The following is a 22,441-nucleotide window of genomic DNA, read 5'->3' on the forward strand; positions in this document are numbered from 1 at the left end:
TCGGCTGAGGATTGAACATCCCTTCCAAACCCAGGTTGAAATCTGATTATGATGTAATATAATTAAGAGGGCGGGCCATTTAAGAGATGATTAAGTCATGAAAGGTTCTGAACTTCTGGATGGTAATTAATGCCGTTATGGAAAGAGTGGGTTAGCCACTGCTTTATCAATAGCAGACTATCCTGGGAAAAATATTTTCAGATTTAATTACAATCACCTTGACCTCAATACTTTTTCCCACTTTAACAAAGAATCAAAAGTCTGAAAACCCTGAGTTTAGATTCACGAGAAATTTAAAAAATCTTATATTTAAAAAACTATTCATTTTCAATTTACAAAATGTTACCTTGTCCTCAAAATGCATTTCCCATCCTAAACTTCTCCACCACACATCCACACAACCATGTTCTAACAAGCTGCCAAGATAATGCCTTAATGATTCCTCTGTGTAGTCAGGTTCCACAGAGCTAGACACAAGAGAGAGTGAAACCTAATGAGAAGCTCTAAAAGCTTTACGGGACGGCATTCTCAATCTCTACAAACAGCACGAATTCTGTCAGGAGTCCAGAGCCCGTGACAAGGATGTGGTGCATCTCACATGTGATCTTGAGAACTGTGGGCTGTGCTTCTCCCTTAGGGCGATAATCTGGGAGTGGTGCTGAGGCCCCACGCTTGATTCCTAGCACCAACATGGTGGCTTACAACTGCTTATAACTCCAGTTCCAAGGGATCAGAACCCTCTTCTGGCCTTCACAGGACCAGGCGCACAAGTGGTGCACATGCATCCATGCAGGCAAAAACACTCATGTCTAAAAAATATTAATATTAAAATTAAAAACAGCCAGGCAGTGGTGGCACACGCTTTTAATCCCAGCACTTGGGAGGCAGAACCAGGCGAATCTCTGTGAGTTTGAGGCCAGCCTGGACTACAGAGCGAGATCCAGGACAGGCAGCAAAACTACACAGAGAAACCCTGTCTTGAAAAACCAAAAATAAATAATAAAAAATAAATAAATAAAAATTTAAAAAAAGACAGTAAATACTGGGCAGTCCTGTGATGGTCCACTTGTCTCATCTTCTTAGTAACAGAGCACTTTGGAGATTATAGACAGCAATCCATTGCAACTCCATCTTAATTAATGGAAATTAGTAATTTACTTAACACTGTACTTTCCATTTATCCTATTCTCTAAATATTATCTTTTCATCAAAAAATCTTTTTGTAAATACTCTACACACCCCCTGGGACCCACACTAAACAGAATCATTTCTTTCACTGTCTTGGGAAATGGATTTTAGCCCTTGGCTGGTGGGGAGCTTTTCCCCCATCAGTTCCTGGTATCACCAAAATTCCCAGGGAAGGCTTAAGTCCACAAATGCTTTGACAGACAAGAACATATAGGGGCCAGGGATATAGCTCAGTTGATGGAATACCTGCCTCACATACATGATGCCCTGGGTTTAATCCACAGCACTGGATGGCAGTCTAAGCCTATAATCCCAGCATTCAGGAGGCAGAGGCAGGAGGATCCAGAGTTCAGGGACATCTTTGGCTACAGTGTGAGCTGGAAGCCAGCCTAGACCACATGAGAACTTGTCTAAAAACAAAATAAAACAAACAACAAAAAAGTAATAATATAATATCATGGTCTTCTTCAGAGAAATCATTGCAAAGCTCTTTTATATCCATAACCATGTTTTAACTTTGTTTCTGAAAATACTACTAAAATTTCATTTAAAGACCAGAGGTCATTCATTCCATCTTATAAATTATAAAATAAGGTTGGATGTAGTTAGTATAAATTATATAGAATCACAAAGGATATCAGGAAAAGGCCACGGATGGACCTGGATTTTCACATTGTATTACCCATAATGTTCTGCAATATTGGCATTCAACCAAAACCAGGAGGGTGAGTTGTCCAAGTTGCTCAATGATAATGGAGGAATGGTCTAGATTTCTACAAGGAAGCAGCATGCAGAAAATGTCTGATTCCCTCTGGGGACCTGGATTTATCTTTATAAATACCAAAACACTGGAATTGCTCTTGTTTCTCTTCACTGTGGGTTACTGGGGCACACAAAGCCAAAAAGAGACACTGTATTGTGCAGAGCCCCTAGTCTCCAACTCTACACTCTTGTTTTTCTCCTGAACGGCGGCAACAGAAAAGTCCCCAGCTGTTCCAAGGTAAGAAAAGTGAAAATCTTTAAGACAGTTTCATGGTGACTATCAGGGAATAAACTGGAGATCATGTCTCTAAAAGAAAGACATAAATGAATCGATGCTATAAGGTTTTTGTGTGCATGCATGTGTACAGCTTTATGTGTGTGTGCACATGTGGAGTTCAGATGTAGACATCCTGAGTCTTTTTAAATCACTCTCTACTTTTTCTTTGAAAGGTCTTTCTCTGAACCTGAGGCTTGCCAATTAAGCTAGACTGGCTGTGCCAGCACACTCCAAGGTTTCTCATGTTTCCTCCCTGGTGCCGGAATTATAGGCACACACTTTCATGCCCAACTTTTACATCGTTCTAGAAATTGAACTCAGGTCTACATGCTTTGTGGCAAACACTTTACCAACCGAGCCATCTTCCTCGTCTCCTATAAAACCTCTGAAATCTTACTGGCTAGGTTCATCTTCCAGCTTTTTACCCACCAGCTCTGGAAACCAGAATTGGTATTTGACACCTCTCACTCTTAGTTCCACCCATGAAATGGAAAAAAATAACAACACTGTGCAGAGATGTTTCAGGGACAGGCTGAGACAACGTGACAAAAGCAAGACACACTGTGGTGTGGCAGACACGTCGTGTTGTCCTGGATTTCAAACCCTGAACTACCAAGCCTCTCTGCAGCTGGACATGTGACTTAGTGCTGACCAAGGACACAAGAGCATTAGTGGGTCAGGAATTCTCTTTAGTCTCCTTCCTCCTGCTGGGATCCTGGAACCAAGTTAGGTATCTCCTTGGGATCAGCTAGTATCGTTGAGCAAAAGAATCCTGAAAGCCTGATGGTACACAGTGGCCAGAACCCACCCCCGAACGACCTACCCTCTGCTTCCTTCCCTGTTACTTGAGATAAGTAAGCACCTCTTTGGTTATAAAGCGAACCCGACAACAAATGAGACAGACACCTGGCAATGCTCTGTGCCCAGTAAACTCAGTCCCCTGAGTTCCTTTACAGTTGAAAGAGCGTGTATTCGGTAAAGTGACTACAGTAATACGACTATTTATAGCAGTATACAAATTTCACTAGGAGGAAAAAGAAATTGCTATGAGACACAGGAATATCCAGGAGCTGAGAAAATTACATTCTGCATAGGTCTATGAAGAGGGAAAATATACACTGTCATTTCAAGAAGGCCAGTTTCAGAAACTATTTTGAAATGTCCTACTGGGTTTCCCAGAGGCCAAGGACACAGCCTGGCCAGTCTCAGGAGAGCACAATGGGAGATGTGATTAAACTGAGGGGCTGGGAGCATGTGCTGGTGTGGGGTGCAGTGTGTTTATTCCCTGCACGGGGCTTTGGGGGTCATTCTGAGGAAACTGGCCTAGTTTGTGACCCACACCATGTGGCTAAACTTCATGAGAAGAGAGTGGGGAGCTAGCCACATTGTTATTGCACCAAGAGGGATATTTTTCAGGTTGTATCAGAGCAACTGTGGTTTCTAACATCCCTGTTCCTTTCTTGTCTAAAGAAATGTATGCTTCTCCTAAGGGATGTATTTTAATCCAAAATAGATTTTATTTTAATGTAATTCCTGCACTTGCTGGACCATGAAGGCTTAGAAAGGATGGTCCTACGGGTGGGGATGTGGCTCAGGCACTATAGCACTAGGTCCTGGGTTCAATCCTCAGAACCATAGAATTGGGAGGATGGATAGGAGATCCTGAACTAATAAGGAAAATGACAGTCCAGCCTAGGGTGTGGGTTAGCATGTGGGTGGGGAGTGGTACTTGTGCAGGTGCATGGATATTCATGTACGTGGAAGCCAGAGGACAACCCCAGGGGTCAGCCACCTTGTTGTCTGAGGCAAGGTCTCTCACTAGACCTGGCTAGACTGATGGGCCGCTGAGCCTCGTGATCCACCTGTCTCTGCATCCCCAGCAGTGGATTATAAGTTATGCCACTATACTTTTTTAAACGGGCACTGAGGATTTGAACCCAGGTCCTCATGCTTGCACAGTAAGCCCTTTACTGACAAAGCCATCTCCCAACCATCATACCATCCTCTGTACATACACACACACACACACACACACACACACACACACACACACACACTGCAGATACGTAAGAGTTAAAGTCAGTGTTTCCATGGTAGGGAGTCTGTGGTAGATCTGAGCTGATACGGCAGCCAGGAAGCAAAACAGGGAGCATGCCTGCATTAGTGGCTTCCTCCTCCTCCTCCTCCTCCTCCTCCTCCTCCTCCTCCTCCTCCTTCTGTTCCACCTGGAGCCCCACCATACGGGATGGCACCAACCATCTTCAGGGTGGATCTTCCCCCTGAGTTGTCTGGCCATGCTCCCACAGACACACCCAGAAGTGTGCTCTCCTCACTAGGTGTCTCTTAATCCAAACCAGCAAGTATAACAACCCAAGTACCTCACAGTAGACAGAAATTCCTTAGCCTAGCTCCCATCCTTTAGAGGTTTGAAGCTAATCCAAGAACCCTTATTAAAAGTTCCAACAAAATAAGTAAATCAATAAAACAAAATCAGCCTTCAGACCTAATCACGTTCAACAGTTATTCGAGTAAAATACATTCAGAGAGCCATACGGACATAACTGCATGAGCTCTTGGTCCCCTGAAGTTCAGCCTGAGTGGGACCTAGACAGGGCCTCCTGGCCAATGAGCAAATGGCAATGAGTCTCAGGGTGATGGGGGAAGCATCGCTCTATTCATCCTTCAAAGGCGACCCCCAAGTCCTGGAATCAGGAGAGAACTCTGAGGAAACAGTAATGTGCACACATGCAATTATGCAGAGAACTAGTATGTGTCAGAATTTAATACGGTTGATAATGAAGCTATAGGAAACTGTGGAAGGTCCATATAAGAATTGGCAGACTGTGATAACAGAGCTTTGGTGCAACATCTCCAAGACATGGTACCCTCCAGAGTCCTTGTCTACAGACACAGTCCTAAAGAGGATCAGTTAAAGTCCCTTAACAAACACAACACCTTTCAGCTGTATCTTGGCAGCAACGCTAAAATGATGAGTGAAGGCAGGCAGAGGAACAATAAGGGTAAGAATTCTGGCTAACACATGTGGAGTGTTTGGGGGACGTGACAGTAGAGATACACAGACAGTCTGGGCTAGAGAGCGAGTGACTTGGGAATACCAGGGAATTACTTTACTGAAATTCAGTCTGATGCTGCATCTTGACAATTGAGTTGATGGGACTGAGAAGCAGTTGGGGTGTTGGGTGCTTCCAGAGAAGGTTAGATCATGGGGACTGTGACCTAATAAATGCTTTAACCCAGTGATAGAGTCAAATGTTAAGTAGATTATTGAAAGGCTCTGGAATGATGGAAGGTAGTACTTAGTTGGAAGAAGTAGGTTACTAGGGGCTTGTCTTTGGGGGCTAGAGCTTGTCCTGACCACTTCCTGTTATGACTCCACTATGCTTCCTGTCTGCCATGATATGAGCAGCTCAGCTGCACCCTGCACGCAGCCTCTGAATCTGAGCTAGTCTGATCACAGCAATGTAAAGGGCTGGCCAATGCTCACGGGGAGAGCCATGCTTTGCTAACACTGGCAAAACCAAGCAGAGCCGGCTCACCTGCTTCTTGCTTCCCAGGAGCAGCATAAGCTGGCAACTTAGTTTGCTTATAACAAACTAGAAATATGGGGGAGGGGCATCCATAGGAAGCTACTGGTTCTCCAGAGTGTTAGTCACTTCAGAATCTCACAGGAGAATATACGTGTGTCCTTAAAAATCTACTCACTGAGTGTTTTGCACAATTATGCACACATAGTAAAGTAATGACCTCTGGTCCCTACAGAGAACCACCTTTTTCCTTTATGCTTGTGGGATGGTGACAGGCACAGGACTCATCTGCACACACTTTAAAAAGGAACTGCTCCCTTCCCTCCTGCTCCTGGGACTGTCAGCTACGGCAGCAGGCTGGTGCGTCCCTTTGATCATCTCTGTCCCTCAACTCTATTTCCCACTATAAAGGTAAATGCCACTCCACACACTGAAAACCCTCCACTACAAAAAGCCTCTCTTGGATTGCTTTTAACTTTTTTTCTTAACTGTCAAAGACAATTTTTTTCTTTTCTCATCTTCATTTAGCTCATCAGTATCTGTTCTTTGTTGTTTTGTTTGTCTTAAAACTAGGCCTTGCTGTGTAACTTTGGCTGGCCTTGAACTCACCTGCACCTTAGACTGAGTCTCCTCCACTTGATGGGCAGAGCAGCATCACAGAGTGGTGATATAGATTAATCTAGATCAAGCATGCCAGGTGTGCTGAGACCATCAATGTGATTCAAGGAAGGACCATCCTGCCTCAACCTCCCGTGTGCTAGGACCACAGATGTGTGCCACCATGCCTGGCTGGCACTAGTTTCACAGAGGATCTTACACACCAGTTCACACTGGATACCACTCTCTCATTACCATCTTGCTGAGTCTTGGGAGTGAAAGGCTGCCTGTCTCCCACACCTAGGCAACAGATGTTTTGGACGGAAATGAATCTTTGCATTGCATGTACCTGAATGAGACCTGATGGAAGGGAAGTCCTGAACCCAATCTTCTGGCCACCGTTTCTACTGGAGGTGACTGTGGCCACACGGATGACAATGGTTCTAGAACATTCTGATCCCAGAGCACTTCTATCAAGTTCTGGAACTCAGCTCCAGGAGTAGCACCTTGGCCGATGCTTTGCCCTTCTTCTCATGTTACAAGCACCCGATCCCCTGACAAGGTGTCTTTTCACCTAAAGTACTCAGGGCAACTTCTGCACATCTCTGCCCTGACTGACACTCCTAGTCACATAAGTCAGAGCGCTATCAGCACTGGCAATCAGAGGTCGCAGTGCACACCAGCATGCTTGAGTTAAATGGGTCTACACTGCCATTCTGCATAGACAGGACCCATACTTCTCTCTCCATCATACAGGGAAGAAAACTGAGTCTCACAAGAGATAGGTGAGTATCTAAGGCATTTAGTTGGTAAGAGAGAGAGACAAAATTCCAATCTACACTTTCCTTTGATATTAGGAAGACTCCAGAGCCAAAACCAATGAAGAGCAAAAACCCATGAGTATTGGCACAGAATTAAAGCCTGATTTACTAGTGTGTGTGTGTGTATGAGTGTGCAAGTGTGCATGTGTGTGTAGTATGCTGTACATGTATTGGTGCATGCATATGAGTGTGTGCATGTGTGTGCACTCCTATAAGCACACACGTGGAGGGCAGAGGACCTTGTGTGTCTTCTATCACTTTCTGCCTGCTTGTCTTGAGGCAGGGCCTCTCACTGAACTAGAAGCTCACTGATTTGGCTAGGCTGGCTGGCCAGTGAGCTCCTGGGCTCCACCTCTCTCTACCCTCCCCCCATGCAGGAGGACAGGCACAAGCAGACATGCCCAGCTTTTACACAGACGCTGGCAATTTGAACTCAGGTCCCCGCGCTTGTAGCTCAAATGCTCTTTACCACTGAGCCATCCACCAGCCTGTTATTTCCTAGTTTCTATTATTTTATTTTATGTATGAGTGTTTGCCAGCATTGTGTGTATGTGTGCTACATGCATGCCTGGTGCCCCCGGAGGTCAGAAGAGGAGTCAGATCCGTTGGAACTGGAGTTAGGGATGTTGTGAGTCACCATGTGCCAGGTCCTCTCCAAGAGCAGCAAGTGTTCCCCCTCTCTCCAGCCCACTAGTCATTGGTTTTTTCCTAATTTAAACAGCAAAACCATTCAGTTATACTAACACACCTAAGGTGACCTGATAAATACAGGATGTTTCTTTTTTGTTGTCGATTTATTAAGTTCTGGTTAGCATAACAAAGAAATAGGTTTCATTGTGACATTTTCATACGTGTACATCATTATACTTTGCTCTGATTTGTACCCAACCTGCCCCTCCTTCTCTCTCTCTGTCCCTCTCCATCTCTGAAATATTTCTTCCCTCTGTGTCCATGTCACATACATCCCATCATCCTCTTCTGTTCCCCATACCCCCGTCCTTCAGTCCTTCCTCCCTCTCATTTCTACTTTCATGTCCTACACATATGTACACATGTACGCACACATACACACATATGTACACACCACACAACACACACACACACACACGTACATACACACAGACACACATGCATGTTTCAATTCTGCATGAGAGAAAACATGTAACATCCACTTTCTGGGTTTGTTTTATTTCACTTAACAATGATCTCCAGTTCTGTTCATTTCCTAACAAATGTCATGATTTCAGTTTTCTTTCGAACTGCATAATTTTTCTTTGTGTATGTGTACCACAACCTCTTTATCTGTTCCTCTGCTGGTGGACATCGAGGCTGACTCTATGTGATGGTTACTATGGACAATGCAGCAATAAACATGGATATGCAGGTGTCTCTGTGGTAAGCAGTCTATACCCAGCAGTACAGGCTTGCTCTGTAGAAGCTGTGGCTCTGGATTTGATGTGACAAAGTGACAGGACCCTCTCCTTTAAGAAGGTCTTTGTTATTTATTCATCACAGAGCTACTCAGAAGGACTCAGAGTCCTACTGTCAAACACCAATCGTGAATCCTCTTTACAAGCAATCATCTGGCCAAACTACGGTCATCAAGAAGACTTGGGAAGACCAAAATTCATTTCTCAACTTCTCCCTAATGGCTGTTTCACCAAAGACCTCCCCCACCACTAAGAGTTCTCTAAAATAAAATTTTTAAAAAATGCCTTTTTCAAACTAGCCAGTAAAAATCATTTCACTGCAATGTTCAGGAAAACATTAAGTGAGCAATGATTGCTTTAGATCACTTCAGAAACGGTCAGACTGAATTTTTTCTCTCAGTGCCCACCACTCCTCCACCTCATAGCAAGAATCTAGCCACAGGGTTAGCATTCAAGAGTTCTGAGTAGACATAAGGTCCCCACTCCCCAGTAGCAGCACCAGTCCTAAGAAAACATCCTTATCTCAAATCCTCATGATCCTTCCACAGCTGACCTCAGAATGCTAGGATCCCACCATTCCCTGACCACTGTTTGCCTCACTTTCATATGACTGAAATCTAAACTGTAGCTCTATGAAGTCCTTTCTTTTAAAGACATATCTTTTTTCCACCCTTGCATCAAAGCAGAAAACATGGAAAGACATGAGAAAAAAATTGTAAGATTAAAATAAGAACAGAAAAGATGAAGAGAGGAAGGCCAGTGGGTCAGCAGACTCATGCCAACACTTCCTAGCATGAGAAATGTAAGGAGCTACAGCACAATGAAAGGGACTCCACTCACCTGGGGGAAGAGGGAATACGTGGAATTGTCAATGGTGAATGAGTATAAAAACTCCCCATCATACCACAGGCTCTTGCCCATGGGAGAATTCATCTTAGTCATAGCAAAGAGATGGGCAGGATCGCAGCAGTCTTCCATTTGTTTCCTAGGAGAGAAAGAGAAAAGAACAGCAGGTTAAGTGAGCAGCCGACTCACTCATTTGCCATCCCCACAGGAATGTGCAGCCTTACGCCGGCGCCAACTCCCTCCACAGTGTCTCCACAGTGATCACACTATGATTAACTCACACTTCCAGTCACTGAACTGCAGGACTGTAATATTTTACTTTAAAAATGTTTCAGAAAAATATGCCAGATCCCAGGTGTAGCTGAAATATGTCTAAAGGCAAAAAGATGCATGATCCTTGGAGACGCATTGATTGGTCTAGCCATCCAGATCCTGTAAAGACTTGAAGAGCTGGCTCTGAAGGGTGACCCAGCATTCAGTGGCAGCAGAAACACACACCTGTGGCTTGTTTGCAACTATCAGGTAGTTAAGAACAGTGTGGAGGGATGCTAGAGTGTGAAACAGAGTAGCCCAAAGAGGGTGCATACTGTGGGATGTTCTGTATGTCAAATGTGTTGCTCGGATTGGCTAATAAATAAAACACTGATTGGCCAGTAGCCAGGCAGGAAGTATAGGCAGGACTAACAGAGAGGAGAATTGAGAGAACAGGAAGGCAGAGAGAGGAGACACTGCCAGCCACCACCATGACAAGAAAGATGTAAGGTACCGGTAAGCCACGAGCCATGTGGCAAAGTATAGATTAATATAAATGGGTTGATTTGAGATATAAGAACTAGATAACAAGAAGCCTGAGCCATTAGGCCAAACAGTTTAAATAATATAAGCATCTCTGTGTTCATTTTATAAGCGGGCTGTCGGACTGCCGGGGCTTGGCAGGACCCGGAGAGAAAACTCTCTAGCTACAGGTGCACACCCCCAAACTGAGAACAGCATTAGAGAGAGCTCCACAGCAGTCCCTCTGGATAGAAGCAGGCATGAAATGAATGGTGTGGTCTCAGAAGCCGGTGAGGCAATCTTCCTTCAGGCTGTCAGGGACTGACTTGGTTGAACACTGTGACCTCTGCCTCGACCTCCCTTTTTCCTCTCTGTGTTTGAGACACTGGTCTTTCGTAGGATTGCCTGGGCCCCGTGCACTGCCTTGTAGATGACTCCCTTGTTGGCGCCTCAAGTACTGGCCATGTTACTACTTTCTGGGTCAGCTAATCAACCACTTAGCTTTAATGAGTAAGACAAATTGCAGACGCAATGGCACATCTCGATTGTCAACACGACTGCACAGAGCAGCTCCTAAGAGATTACTGAAGCACACTTCTGGGTGTAACCATGAGTTGCCAGAGAAGATTAACTAAAATTGGGGTGATCCTATTCCATAAACAAGAAGTCTGCCTGGAATGAACTAGTTCTCTCTACTTCCTGGCTTCCGTGAGGTGAACTGTTCAGATCTACCATGACTCCTTGCTATATGGCAGTTTCTTCCACGTTGAAGAGAGGAAGGGGAAGGCTCAGGGGGTAAACAAAGGGTCACATGTCTGGGAAAACAGACACTTGGAATATTTTGGAGAGCCCCTACCCAGCAGTATTAAAAAGGAGTCAACAACTGCTGGGGGAACAGACCCTCTCCTTCCTGACCTCTGAAGCAATGTGGTCAGCTGCCTTGTTCCCATCACATGCCCTCCTCACTAGGACCCATATGCAGTGGATATTCGTTCCACCTATGACCTTGGGGTACCAGCCCCTAGGGCACGGCCTCTTAGCTAGCTTAAGACCTGAAGAGCATGTATGAGTACGCAATGCCCCTTGCCCCCTCCCTCTCCCTCGTTCCCTCTCTCCCCTCTCCCTTTCTCCCTTTCTCTCCCTCTCCCTCTCCTCTCTCCCTCTCTTTACCTCTCTCTTCCTCTCAGTCCCCCTCTCTCTCTCCCTGTCTCTCCCTCTCTCTTCACCCCTCTCTCTCCTCTTTTGAGTTCTTGGATGGTGGAGACTGACTCAGGCGGTGGAAAGCATTGTGGGACCGGCTTTCAGCCTTTCTGCGGGATTTACCTTCCCCCGTGTTAGTGAGTTGTTCTCCCCAATATAATTCCTTAATAAATAATTCCTTTACCAGTTATCTGTGGGCTTCCTGAATTGTCCATGAGCCAAAATAAGCCCTCCTTCCTTTAAGCTGCTTCTGTCAGATACTTTAACATAGCAATGAGAAAAATCAATACACTGTGGCACTGTATCCAGACTGGATCACTTGCTAACTCCATGACTGGGAGTGGGGGTAGGGTGCCACACTTAGAGCTTTTTAAGAATGTGCTGAAAACGTTCAGATGAAGCAGAACAAAACCCCAATGACCATTTGAATGTTGTCTCCAAGATTTATGTCAAAGCGTAATTGCCAATGTAACCAGATTGGAGCTCTGAGAAGAGCTGAATTCCTCTACTGTGTTTTTCATGGTCAACAAATGTGGTTTTGTAGGTCATGAGTCATAGGATAACTCTATTTCCTTCCCAGCTTCCAATGCCTGCCTCCAACCCAGTGTTGGTGATGAACACCTCCATAGGTCATGCAGAATGAGCACCTGTACACCTGTTCCAACTTCAGATCAAAGGTCAACGTATCCGAACTTTAACCTTCCCTTACTAGGAGGGCATGACAGGAACCTGTTGTGTAACAATTTCTTCTGAAACTGAAACATTCCATCCTGCAGGGATGCTCCTCCAACAGGAAGATGAACAACTCAAATAGCTCCAGGAAGTCCCTGAAACCAACCAGATTCACTAGGCCCCCGACTTCTACAGTAAGCAATAAAGCTGTTGAAAGTCACTCTGAGATAAGCCCAGCTGCCTGGAAGAAGCAGAATCCACCCTAACTGCCTGAAAGAGATTTAGATCAACTGAGTCACTTGAAAAGGACATTCTCCTCCTCAGTGAGCTTCACACAGGAAGTGTGTTCCAGGTTCCCAGCTTTTGAGAGCTGTCACCCATGCTGGGGTGGGCTTTGGTGATGCAGCTGTCTGTGAGTCATTTCCGCTCTTGTAAGTGACCCCTCACCCATATTCCTGTAAGTAACCCTAATAAAGCTCATGATCCACTAAGTTGGACTTTGGTGATATCTGTACATTGGTCTATTATGGGCTTCCTATCTGGGGTGAGTTGTGTCTCCTTGGGAAAGGTTTTGTCACATGACAGGATCCCATTTCTTGTGCTGTCTCCCTTATCCCTAAGACTAAGCCTTATTAGAATCATATTCCTAGGCGCCCCCTGACTTCTCCCCTGTATTGAGCAAAAGAGCCCAAGTTAGAGTGGTTGGCACTGAAGACCGGGAGCAGCAGCCTCCAGAACAAGCTTAGGTCATGGAGTCCATGCTTGGGATGACCAAGGCCACTGTCATGGAGGGAGTTCAGACCACTTGGTTTTTCTGCTACTGCTCTCTCTGCTCTGGAGTGCTGCCCCACACGATGCCCTCTACCATGTTATGGCACAGAAGGAAAGCCCATATTAGAGGATGCCCTTGGCACTGGACTTCCAGCCTAAGGGACTGACATTAATTTGTCTTCCAGAAGAGAATTTCCTTGATAAATTCCCTGTTGTGTAGCATTATGCTAGCCTAGTAGAATGTGAACTAAGACATCAGGTATTGCCATTATTGTTACATTGCCCACCCTCACTGATGACATGATGCTCACAGCCTGGCAACCTGTTCAGCCCATGGGCTACTGAGCTCATTACACTGTGCTGGGCATTCCCTCCCTGGATCTTGGCTGGCTTCCCCTTCACACTGGCTTCAATGAGAAGAGGACAAAGGAGAGGGCTAAGGACAAACTCTCTCCTGTCAAAGATTTGAATGTCATATTTTGCTGCTATACCAACATCTATTTATCATAGACTGTCCTTCTCTTTCCTTTCTCGTCTGTCTTCATCATCATCACTATTATTATCACCATCATCAAAATCGAGACAGGGTCTTGTTATGCAAACCAGGCTGGTCTCAAACTCATCATCCTCCCAACTACTGAATGCTGGGATTAGGGATGTTCACCACCACACTCAGCTCACCATTTAAATCTTATTAGTGCTTCTCTACCCGATGATGGCATGAACAGAGAGAGAGTGGTTATGTTTCATCATGAGTTGTCCCTATATTTTGTCAAAAGAGCACCCTAGGCACTATATTTTATCCACATGAGCTATGTAGTTTAAGACAAGCTCTTAAAATAGTGACGAGTCCCACAGGCATGAATCTAAATGCTGGGGAGAGTGCATTAATGTTTGGGCTTCCAGGTCTTGTGACAGCTCACTCTCCTTGGTCCTTAGAACAGCCCTGAGAGACCATGAAAGAAATTATTGTTATTATCATTATGCTCAATTTATATCTACAAAAAAATGGGCCACACGTGGTTTCAAGACTTGCCTAGGCCACAGGAAGGACACACATGCAGATCTATGAGTCTAAGTCTGGGCTGTTTCCTGCCTGTTTACCAAGTGCTCAGAACCGTACTGACCCATTTCCCTTTTCTCCATCCAAGGAATCTTTTGCACCAACGGGCCCAATGCCTGCCATGCAGCACATGACTTCAGGACAGTACGTCCATCCAGTTCCCACCGTACCTTGGAGCTGGGCAGCTTTTAAGATACTTTTCCTACAGTTTGTCTTAGGTCACATAATCGGCACAGTGGTGGGGGGTCATGGCTTTACCCACAAGTCTTTCCACCTCTCATCAGGTCTTTCCATCCAGACTGAGGCTCTTACCTCTAAACTCTACTAAATCATGATTCAGTACAAAGTGCCATGAGAAACATGAAAGAAAAACTTGTCAGAGTCAAATGACAACACCTTCTTCTGCCTGGGATGTGACAGCTTACAAATCACGTTCATATTTGTTTCCTCTCTGAATTGTAAAAAGGAAAAAAAAAGAACATAGGGAAAAGATCCAGGCATTCACATTTTTCTGAGTGCACAGACAATGAACCCAGTGTCTAAGCCAATAGTTACACAGGTTTGTCAGGCTGATGAATGATTTCTCTGGTATTAATAGCATGTGTGCTGGGGGACACGGAGTAAGTTCACCTCTCTCCCTCCATCATCACTGGGCTCGGGGCAATTATTCCTTCACTGGGAGAAAGCAGAACTAGACAGAAAATAGGTATTCCTTATGGAGAAATATTTCCAGAAATCCTACATTTCTAGCAGATTCATAATGGTACTATTGCTCTCTGCAGTACAGGGTTTCCTACATGCCTTTCCCTCGTCTTTTTCTCTCCACAACTCTCCCTCATCCCCCGTCATGCTGAGCTATGGAAGAGCTAAGGGAGCACAGTGAGAAAACGTCCTTCCTGCCTGAGGGGCCTAAACCAGCCACAGGGATCACAGCCACAGTGTTCAATGCAGCACAAGAACCAGGTAGAATCTGTAAACCCAGTACTTGGGTGACTGAGGCAGGAGAATAGAAATTTTAAGGCCAGCCTGGGCTACATAAAAATAAAATGCAAAGCACTAGCATTAGAGGTATCAGCAGTAATAATCATAATAGAGGTAGTAATAAGGCTTTTTAATTCTTAGATAACATTGTGCTAGGCCTTGAGATGTAAAAGTAGATTAAAAAATAATAAAGTCAGACCTGCCTTCAGAAAACCTAAGAAGAGGGCAAGCAAGCTTAAGGCTACAAACAGAAACTAACAGAACCATGTCAAGATTCAAAGCTCTGCACACTAAAAGAAACCAAGAAGAAAATGGAGAAACAACTTACAGAGAGAGAGAGAGAGAGAGAGAGAGAGAGAGAGAGAGAGAGAGAGAGAGAACGAGCCAAGCACATGTCTGGTAAATTAATATGCAACTTTTATAAGGAGTTCTCCTGGCTCAATAGTAGGGAAACCAATCATCTGACAGACAGGACCCAAGCAGACACTTGTCCCCAAAAGAGGCAAAGATGGAAAAAAAGGCCAGGAGAGCTCCAGGGTCAGGCGCTTCTGGCAAGCTTTAGGATGTGAGCTTGATACCTGGAACTGAGGTTTTGTTTGTTTGTTTGTTTTGTTGAAGCTGGATGTGATAGCACATATCTGTAGTCTTGACCCTCCAACTGTGAAATGGGATGCGGAGACAGAATGAAATGGAAGCTTGTTAGCCCGCTATCCTGAAGTATGCTGGGCAGCCACAGAAACAAGAGACTTTGCCTCAAAAACAAGGTTGAAGGAGAAAACTAACCAAGTTGTTCTCTGGTCTGACCCACAGCCTCACTATGGTTCTCTCTTTCTCTCACTCACTCTCTCTGTCTCACTCTCTGGTTCTCAATTTCTCTCTCATACATAATTAATTTTTTCAAAATTCAAAACAACAGGAAAGAGTGACATGGTACTTAGCTTCCTTTGTTATTAGGGAAATACATGGTAAATCACGAAGAGTCATAATAACTCTTGTAAGGATGGCCATCTCCAAAGAACAAATGACAAGGAACATCAGAGATGGCATGGAGAAAAGGACCTTAGTGCACTTCTGATATAAATTTAGGTTGGTACAGACATTTTGGAAGAGAGAATGGAGATTCATAAAGAAGCCAAAAATGAAACTCTCACATGACCCAAGTGTCCTCTTCCTGGGTATGCCCCCAAAAGAGACAAAACTGCACCTCATAAAGACAGTCTGTGTTCACTGCAGCAGGACTCACAACAGCTAATGTATGGCAATGATCTAGATGCCATCAACAGATGGATGAACAAAGAAAGTGGAATGTGATTCTACTTTAACAAGGGGACCTTGCCATTTGTTACTTGCATGGACCTGGAGGATATTAGGTTAAGTGAAATAAACCAGGCACAGGGAGGGACACAAGTGGTGTATGATGTCATTATGTCATTTGTATGTGGACTTAAAAAAAAAAAAACCTAAAACCAAAAGCACCAAGATGAAATGAAACAGTGGTATCCCGAGAGTGGGGCGTGGGACTGAAATGGAGAAGAGGGGATGTGCAGCTCAAGGGTCAGAAAACAGCAAAGGAAACAATCCACAAAATGAGGCATGAGATGTTCAAGATTAGCCAACTAAGCAGTCTAGAGGACTAGGAATAACAAAATGAAAGATCCGAGGGATTTTTGTTAGGCACATTTTAGCTGCTCTTACCGCAAATAAAAGTAATTGTCAGATGAAAAACTATTAATCTGCTTCCCTACAGTGAGCATTTTATCCTCTGTATATATCCCACAAACCTCAAGCACAAAATAAGTTTATTTTTAAAATGGAAAAGGCCAACCAACATGTGAGTTCCTACTTGTGTCTGTAGGGAGATGTAGCCAGAGGCTCAAGGGACATCTGTGGTTTCTTAGAAAGCATAAGCACTGAGTTCCATCCAGGGTGCTGGGGAGTGTTTCCTGCCCTGCGCTCTGGCCTGGAACAACAGGCAGAATGAAGGAAGAGCCCAGACATCTGAGGCAGGAACGCTGCAGCAGATTCACGAGCCAAGAGGATGCAGTTGGATTACATTTGCCAGAATACACGATACTGGGCCTGAAACTGGTCTCTAAGAACTGTTGAGCTGAATCATGTATTCCTTCTCTGTCCAACCTTCAGCAACATTGGAGGGGAAACACAGACCAATCAGCTATTAGAGTTTTTGGCAAATTCGTCTCCCTTCTCTTTCCTCATGCTTCCTACTGATGATGAATGCTACCTACTTTTCTTTGTAGGAAAACAGTAAAAATCACAAGGAGGGCTGGGGCAGATGTGGCTCATCCACTGAAGTGCCTACTTACTCACCCAAGGACCTGGACACAATCCACATAAGTTTCAGAAAAGCCCAGGCATGGTGGTACACACCTGTAGTCCAGTGCTAGGAAGAGAGAGAAAGGTGGATCCTGGGGCCACTGGCTAGCTAGTCTGGCCTATTTAGTGAGTTCCAGGCCCATGAGAGGTCTTACGTCTAAAAACAAGGCGGGTGGTTGGAAGAAAGACACCTGAGGTTGTCTTATATCCTCTGTATGCACACACAAACACACATAGAAAGACAACAATTTAAAAAAAAAAAACAGTTAATACACGTTTCAGGTTGCAGCTTGCTTTTATTAGGAGAATCCCAGCCTCTGAAATGGTCCCATCTGAGACACTGTGCTGTGGGATGTTCTGTATGGCAAATGTGTTGCTAATTAGTCAATAAATAAAACACTGATTGGCCATTGGCTAGGCAGGAAGTATATGCGGGACAAGGAGGAGAATAAAGCTGGGAAGTGGAAGGCTGAGTCAGAGAGACACTGCCAGCCGCCACGATGAGAAACAGCATGTGAAGATGCCGGTAAGCCACGAGCCATGTGGCAAGGTATAGATTAATGGAAATGGATTAATTTAAGCTGTAAGAACAGTTAGCAAGAAGCCTGCCACGGACATACAGTTTGTAACCAATATAAGTCTCTGTGTTTACTTGGTCAGGTCTGAGAGGCTGTGGGACTGGCGGGTGAGAGAGATTTGTCCTGACTGTGGGCCAGGCAGGAAAATTCAAGCTACAACACTGCAGTGAGGCCATAAGAGTGCAAACACACAAAGCCCAGGAGGTGCTGATCCATAGGCCACTTAGGTCTCAGGCTTCCCTCCTAATGGGAGCTGGGGCAGGGGTCACTTCAGCCATGAGACCTCATCTATGACAAAGCTCTTCAACTGTGGTCATGACTCCCTCACCTATGGGTTCCTGTAACTGAATATGGGGCGGCAAAAGGGTTAACAACAGTAAAAGGTGTGCAGAACAAGCGGCAGGTGAATTCAAGATCAAATACCCAGTGCATCCAAAATATTTCCGGCAGTTGTCACTTGTGTTATAGGTAACCTGGTGACTAATAGTGATTGTCAACTTGACATGACCTACAATTACCTAAGAGACAGGCCTCTGAGGGATTATCTAGATGAGGTTAGCCCCTACAAATGCTTGTGAGGGAGATCCTGATGGGGTTAAGGTGGTAAGACCCTCCCTCAGAGCGAGCAGCACTGTTCTCTGGTCATGGGCCTCCCAGGCATGAAAAGGAGAGAGGGAGCTGAGCAGCAGCCCTCGTTCTCTGCTCTCTGACTGGAGGTAACATGACCAGTTCTTCAGCTCCTGCCACCAGGACCTCCCCTCTGGGATGGATGCTGTGCCATCAAAGTATAAGCCAAAATAAGACCTTTCTCCCTTGAGATTTTACCGAAGCAACACGAGAGGTAATGAAATGTGCGATTTCACTGCAGCCTAGGTTCTGAGCACACAGCGTGCTCATTTCTGCACGGCACTTGCCAAATGACACTGGACACAGTCTGAAATGCCTCGCACAGACAACTGCATGCTATGAACGTAGTGATCTTACAGTACATTAAACTTATCTGATCTCATAGCCGCAACATGGTTGTAGTGAAGACTCCTTATCTCTCCACCATCACTGTTGGACTGGGCAAGTAAGTACAGTCATCTCATCAGTGTGTAAATTTGCTTTAACTGTAATGAGCGGCAAATCATACACTTACCAAAGAATTGTTTCGAAACCAGTTTCTTTATGATGTTATTAGTAATTATACATATTTATTGGGTGTTTTTAGTAAATGTTTAATTTGTGTACCTCCTTATATACTGATATGTAAGTTTCTCAGGTTAAAAAAAAGTTGCCTGTGGGTAGAGTTTAAGAAGGATGGTCAATAGGCAGATATTATCTATCTATGTCTGTAAATTGGGGGTTATGGGAGTGGGGGGGAGTCGGAGATTTTGAAAATAAAATCAGTAAACAAATAAGGGTAAAAAAGGACCAGTCACTTATGAGTGCCCAGCATCAGACAGGCCTTCCTGAGACTCTGTCAAACCCAGACTGAGCACCCTGGTCCCTGGGCCTGAAGAGGTCTAGCAAGCCATCCCCGGGACTAACGCTTCTATACTCTTTTCAAGGAATGGTGGGGCTGAAACAGTAGGAGTGCCTGAGAAGTCTATCTTGTTCTCAGTGTTTGACCAAAATCTACTGTTACACTCAGCTTTAGACTCAGCTTTTAAAAAGCTGAATAACCAAGTAAATACACATTTATATCTGTGCCATTCCTGGCATTCCTAAACATGCGTGTGCCAAAAAACTATGTGATCACACCCCATCGCTATCTTATCTAAACAGGCATCCATGTGGCAGCCCAGGCAGAGAGCATCATGCCTGTGTACCACTAAGAACTGAATGGTGATTAAAATTCCTGACAAGCAAGTCAAGGAGGAAGAGAATGAAAATCTCCTTATGTACCCCATATGCTTTTGTACTTCCCAACTCCTATCAGCCCGGAGACACAGAGTACACAGCTAATACTGCAAGAAGAAAATGCTACAGTCATAAATGCACAATGAAAGCTACCAACTTTGCATACAAAATATATGAAAAAGTATTGACAATGAAAGTACATAACGACAGTAAAATGAAATATGAAAACCCATGTATGGAAGATAATATGAAGAAAAATATACATCATCTATTTATCAACAAATAACTACATTTTTAAAAATAGCAATATATGATAAGACAAAAGAGTTGAGATGGTATGTTACTGATGTACTGGGATTCAAGACATTGAAACAAAATAACCACCAAGAACTATTTCTAGGGGCTGGAGAGAGATCTCAGTGGTTAAGAGCACTTGTTGCTCTTCCAGAGGACCTGGGTTCAATTCTCAGCACCCATATGACATCTGTAACTCCAGCCCCAGGGAATCCAATGCCCTCTTCTGACCTCTGTTGGCACATGGCATGCATGTGGTTCACAGACATACATGCAGGAAAACCACTCATATAAATAAAATAAAAATAACTTTAAAAATTTTTAGAAAATAACAATATCTATCTTTAGTTATTTATTTTATTTTTGAAGATAGTTGATAAAGTGGGGGAAATGCTCTAGGTGGGAACTCTTCATACTCTGTCATTTCAAGTTAAGGGTTAGATGTCAAATTTGTCCCCAAAAGTCTATGAAAAATAAGATTTCTAAGAATGGTATCTGTAAGAAATTGCTTCTGATTCAGACATGATAGAAAATCCCTCAGATTCTCTTTATTATTATCCTCTCTATTTCCTGCTTTATTCCACAGTACTTAGCTCTACCTGGGGCCATTGGCTTAATATATAGCTCAATCACTATCTATCTCCCTCTATCAGTAACTTTTCTCGTTGCTAGGATCAATACATCATGAGAGTCAACTGAAGGGAGGGAGGGTTTGTTTGGGCTTACAGTTTAAGATACACAGTCCATCACAGCTGGGGAGACATGGCAAAAGGGACTGTGACACATCTCTCATTTCCACCATGGGAAAATGGCAGACAGGAAGTGGGGCGGGGCTATAAACTCTCAAGGTCCATCCCAGTGAAGTACTTCCCCCAGCAAATCACCTCCTGGAGTTTCCACAACCTTCCAGATATGTGACCCGTTGAAAGACCAAGTGTTCAAACATATGAACCTACAGGGAACATTGCATATTCCAGCCACAATAGTCCCCAGGATCCAAAGCACAAAACTCCAAGAAGAAAGAGACTTCTTTTATTCATACCTGGATACCCTGCTCCTGGAAAGCTGGCTCAGCCATTGAGAGAGCAGTTAAATATTGATTGGGTGAGTGGATAACAAGTGATAGATAGATAGATAGATAGATAGATAGATAGATAGATAGACAGATAGATAGATAGATAGACTGATAGATAGATAGATAGATAGATAGATAGATAGATAGATGATAGATAGATAGATAGATAGATAGATAGACTGATAGATAGATAGATAGATAGATAGATAGACTGATAGATAGATAGATAGATAGATAGATAGATAGATAGATAGATGATAGATAGATAGATAGATAGATAGATAGATAGATAGATAGACTGATAGATAGATAGATAGATAGATAGATAGATAGACTGATAGATAGATAGATAGATAGATAGATAGATAGATAGATAGATGATAGATAGATAGATAGATAGATAGATAGATAGATAGATAGATGATAGATAGATAGATGATAGATAGATAGATAGATAGATAGATAGATAGATAGATAGATGATAGATAGATAGATAGATAGATGATAGATAGATAGATAGATAGATAGATAGATAGATAGATAGATAGACAGACTGATAGACAGACAGATAATGTTGGAGGATCTCTATGGAAATTTTGTTCTCACCAATCAAAATACAAACTTAAGAAGTCCATTCCTTACCATTTTCACCTACAGAAACTAAACACCAAAGCAGACAGAAATTATTACTATAGACTGGCAATTGCTATACCACTGACATTGTCAGCAGTAGACAATGCAAGATTTTGAGATCTTGAGATGTGTCGAACTCCAAATTCAGCGAATGAGTTCCTTTCACTATCCACTGAGCTGTAGTACAGTGAGAACAGGCTGCCCTTGAGAGCATGGGCATACAGTCAGGGTCACAGGAGCAAGCCACTGGCTGATAAATTATTTTTCTTACACCATAAATGTCAAACTTTCAAATTTGACTTTTAAAGCATTTGATAAAGTTTCAAACATGATCCCACCTTCCTAAAGTTCTTTCTTGGCTGGTAATATCTAACTTTTGTCAATTAATGATTTTAATATTTAGCTTTTGGCCAAAGTATACATCAAAGGCATTTCTTCCAGATGCCTCAGTCGATAGACTTTATTATAAACTACCCTGAGATAAGTTCCTGGAATTCCTTTTCAACTATTTAATGTTGACTTGGGTAATGTCACAGAGGTGAGGGTGGCTCTGGGATTGAGACCCTAGGTAGAGAATGCTCAGAACATAACATGATCTCAGTAAGTATTCATCCCATTGTCCCTGATTGCTAGGACACTGTCCTTACACCCTGCCAGCCTCACACAACCTAGTTCAAAATTGTTTTCTGTACATAAACATTCCCAGACACAGCTCTATCTTTTAAAGATTATTTTTCTTTTTAATCATGTGTATG

The 22,441-nt window shown here is 43.7% G+C and overlaps 1 protein-coding gene across 1 annotated transcript in view; it reads right to left on the minus strand.

Moving 5' to 3' along the window:
* St8sia1 (ST8 alpha-N-acetyl-neuraminide alpha-2,8-sialyltransferase 1) overlaps positions 1–22,441 on the minus strand; it is a 137,688-nt gene that overhangs the window by 70,512 nt on the left and 44,735 nt on the right. Inside the window, exon 2 of the mRNA XM_059258765.1 lies at positions 9,461–9,605. Within this exon, the coding sequence (XP_059114748.1) occupies positions 9,461–9,605 (145 nt within the window). The remainder of the gene's footprint in view (positions 1–9,460; positions 9,606–22,441) is intronic.

This window comes from Peromyscus eremicus, chromosome 3, assembly GCF_949786415.1.
Source record: "Peromyscus eremicus chromosome 3, PerEre_H2_v1, whole genome shotgun sequence".
NCBI classification, from domain to species: domain Eukaryota; kingdom Metazoa; phylum Chordata; class Mammalia; order Rodentia; family Cricetidae; genus Peromyscus; species Peromyscus eremicus.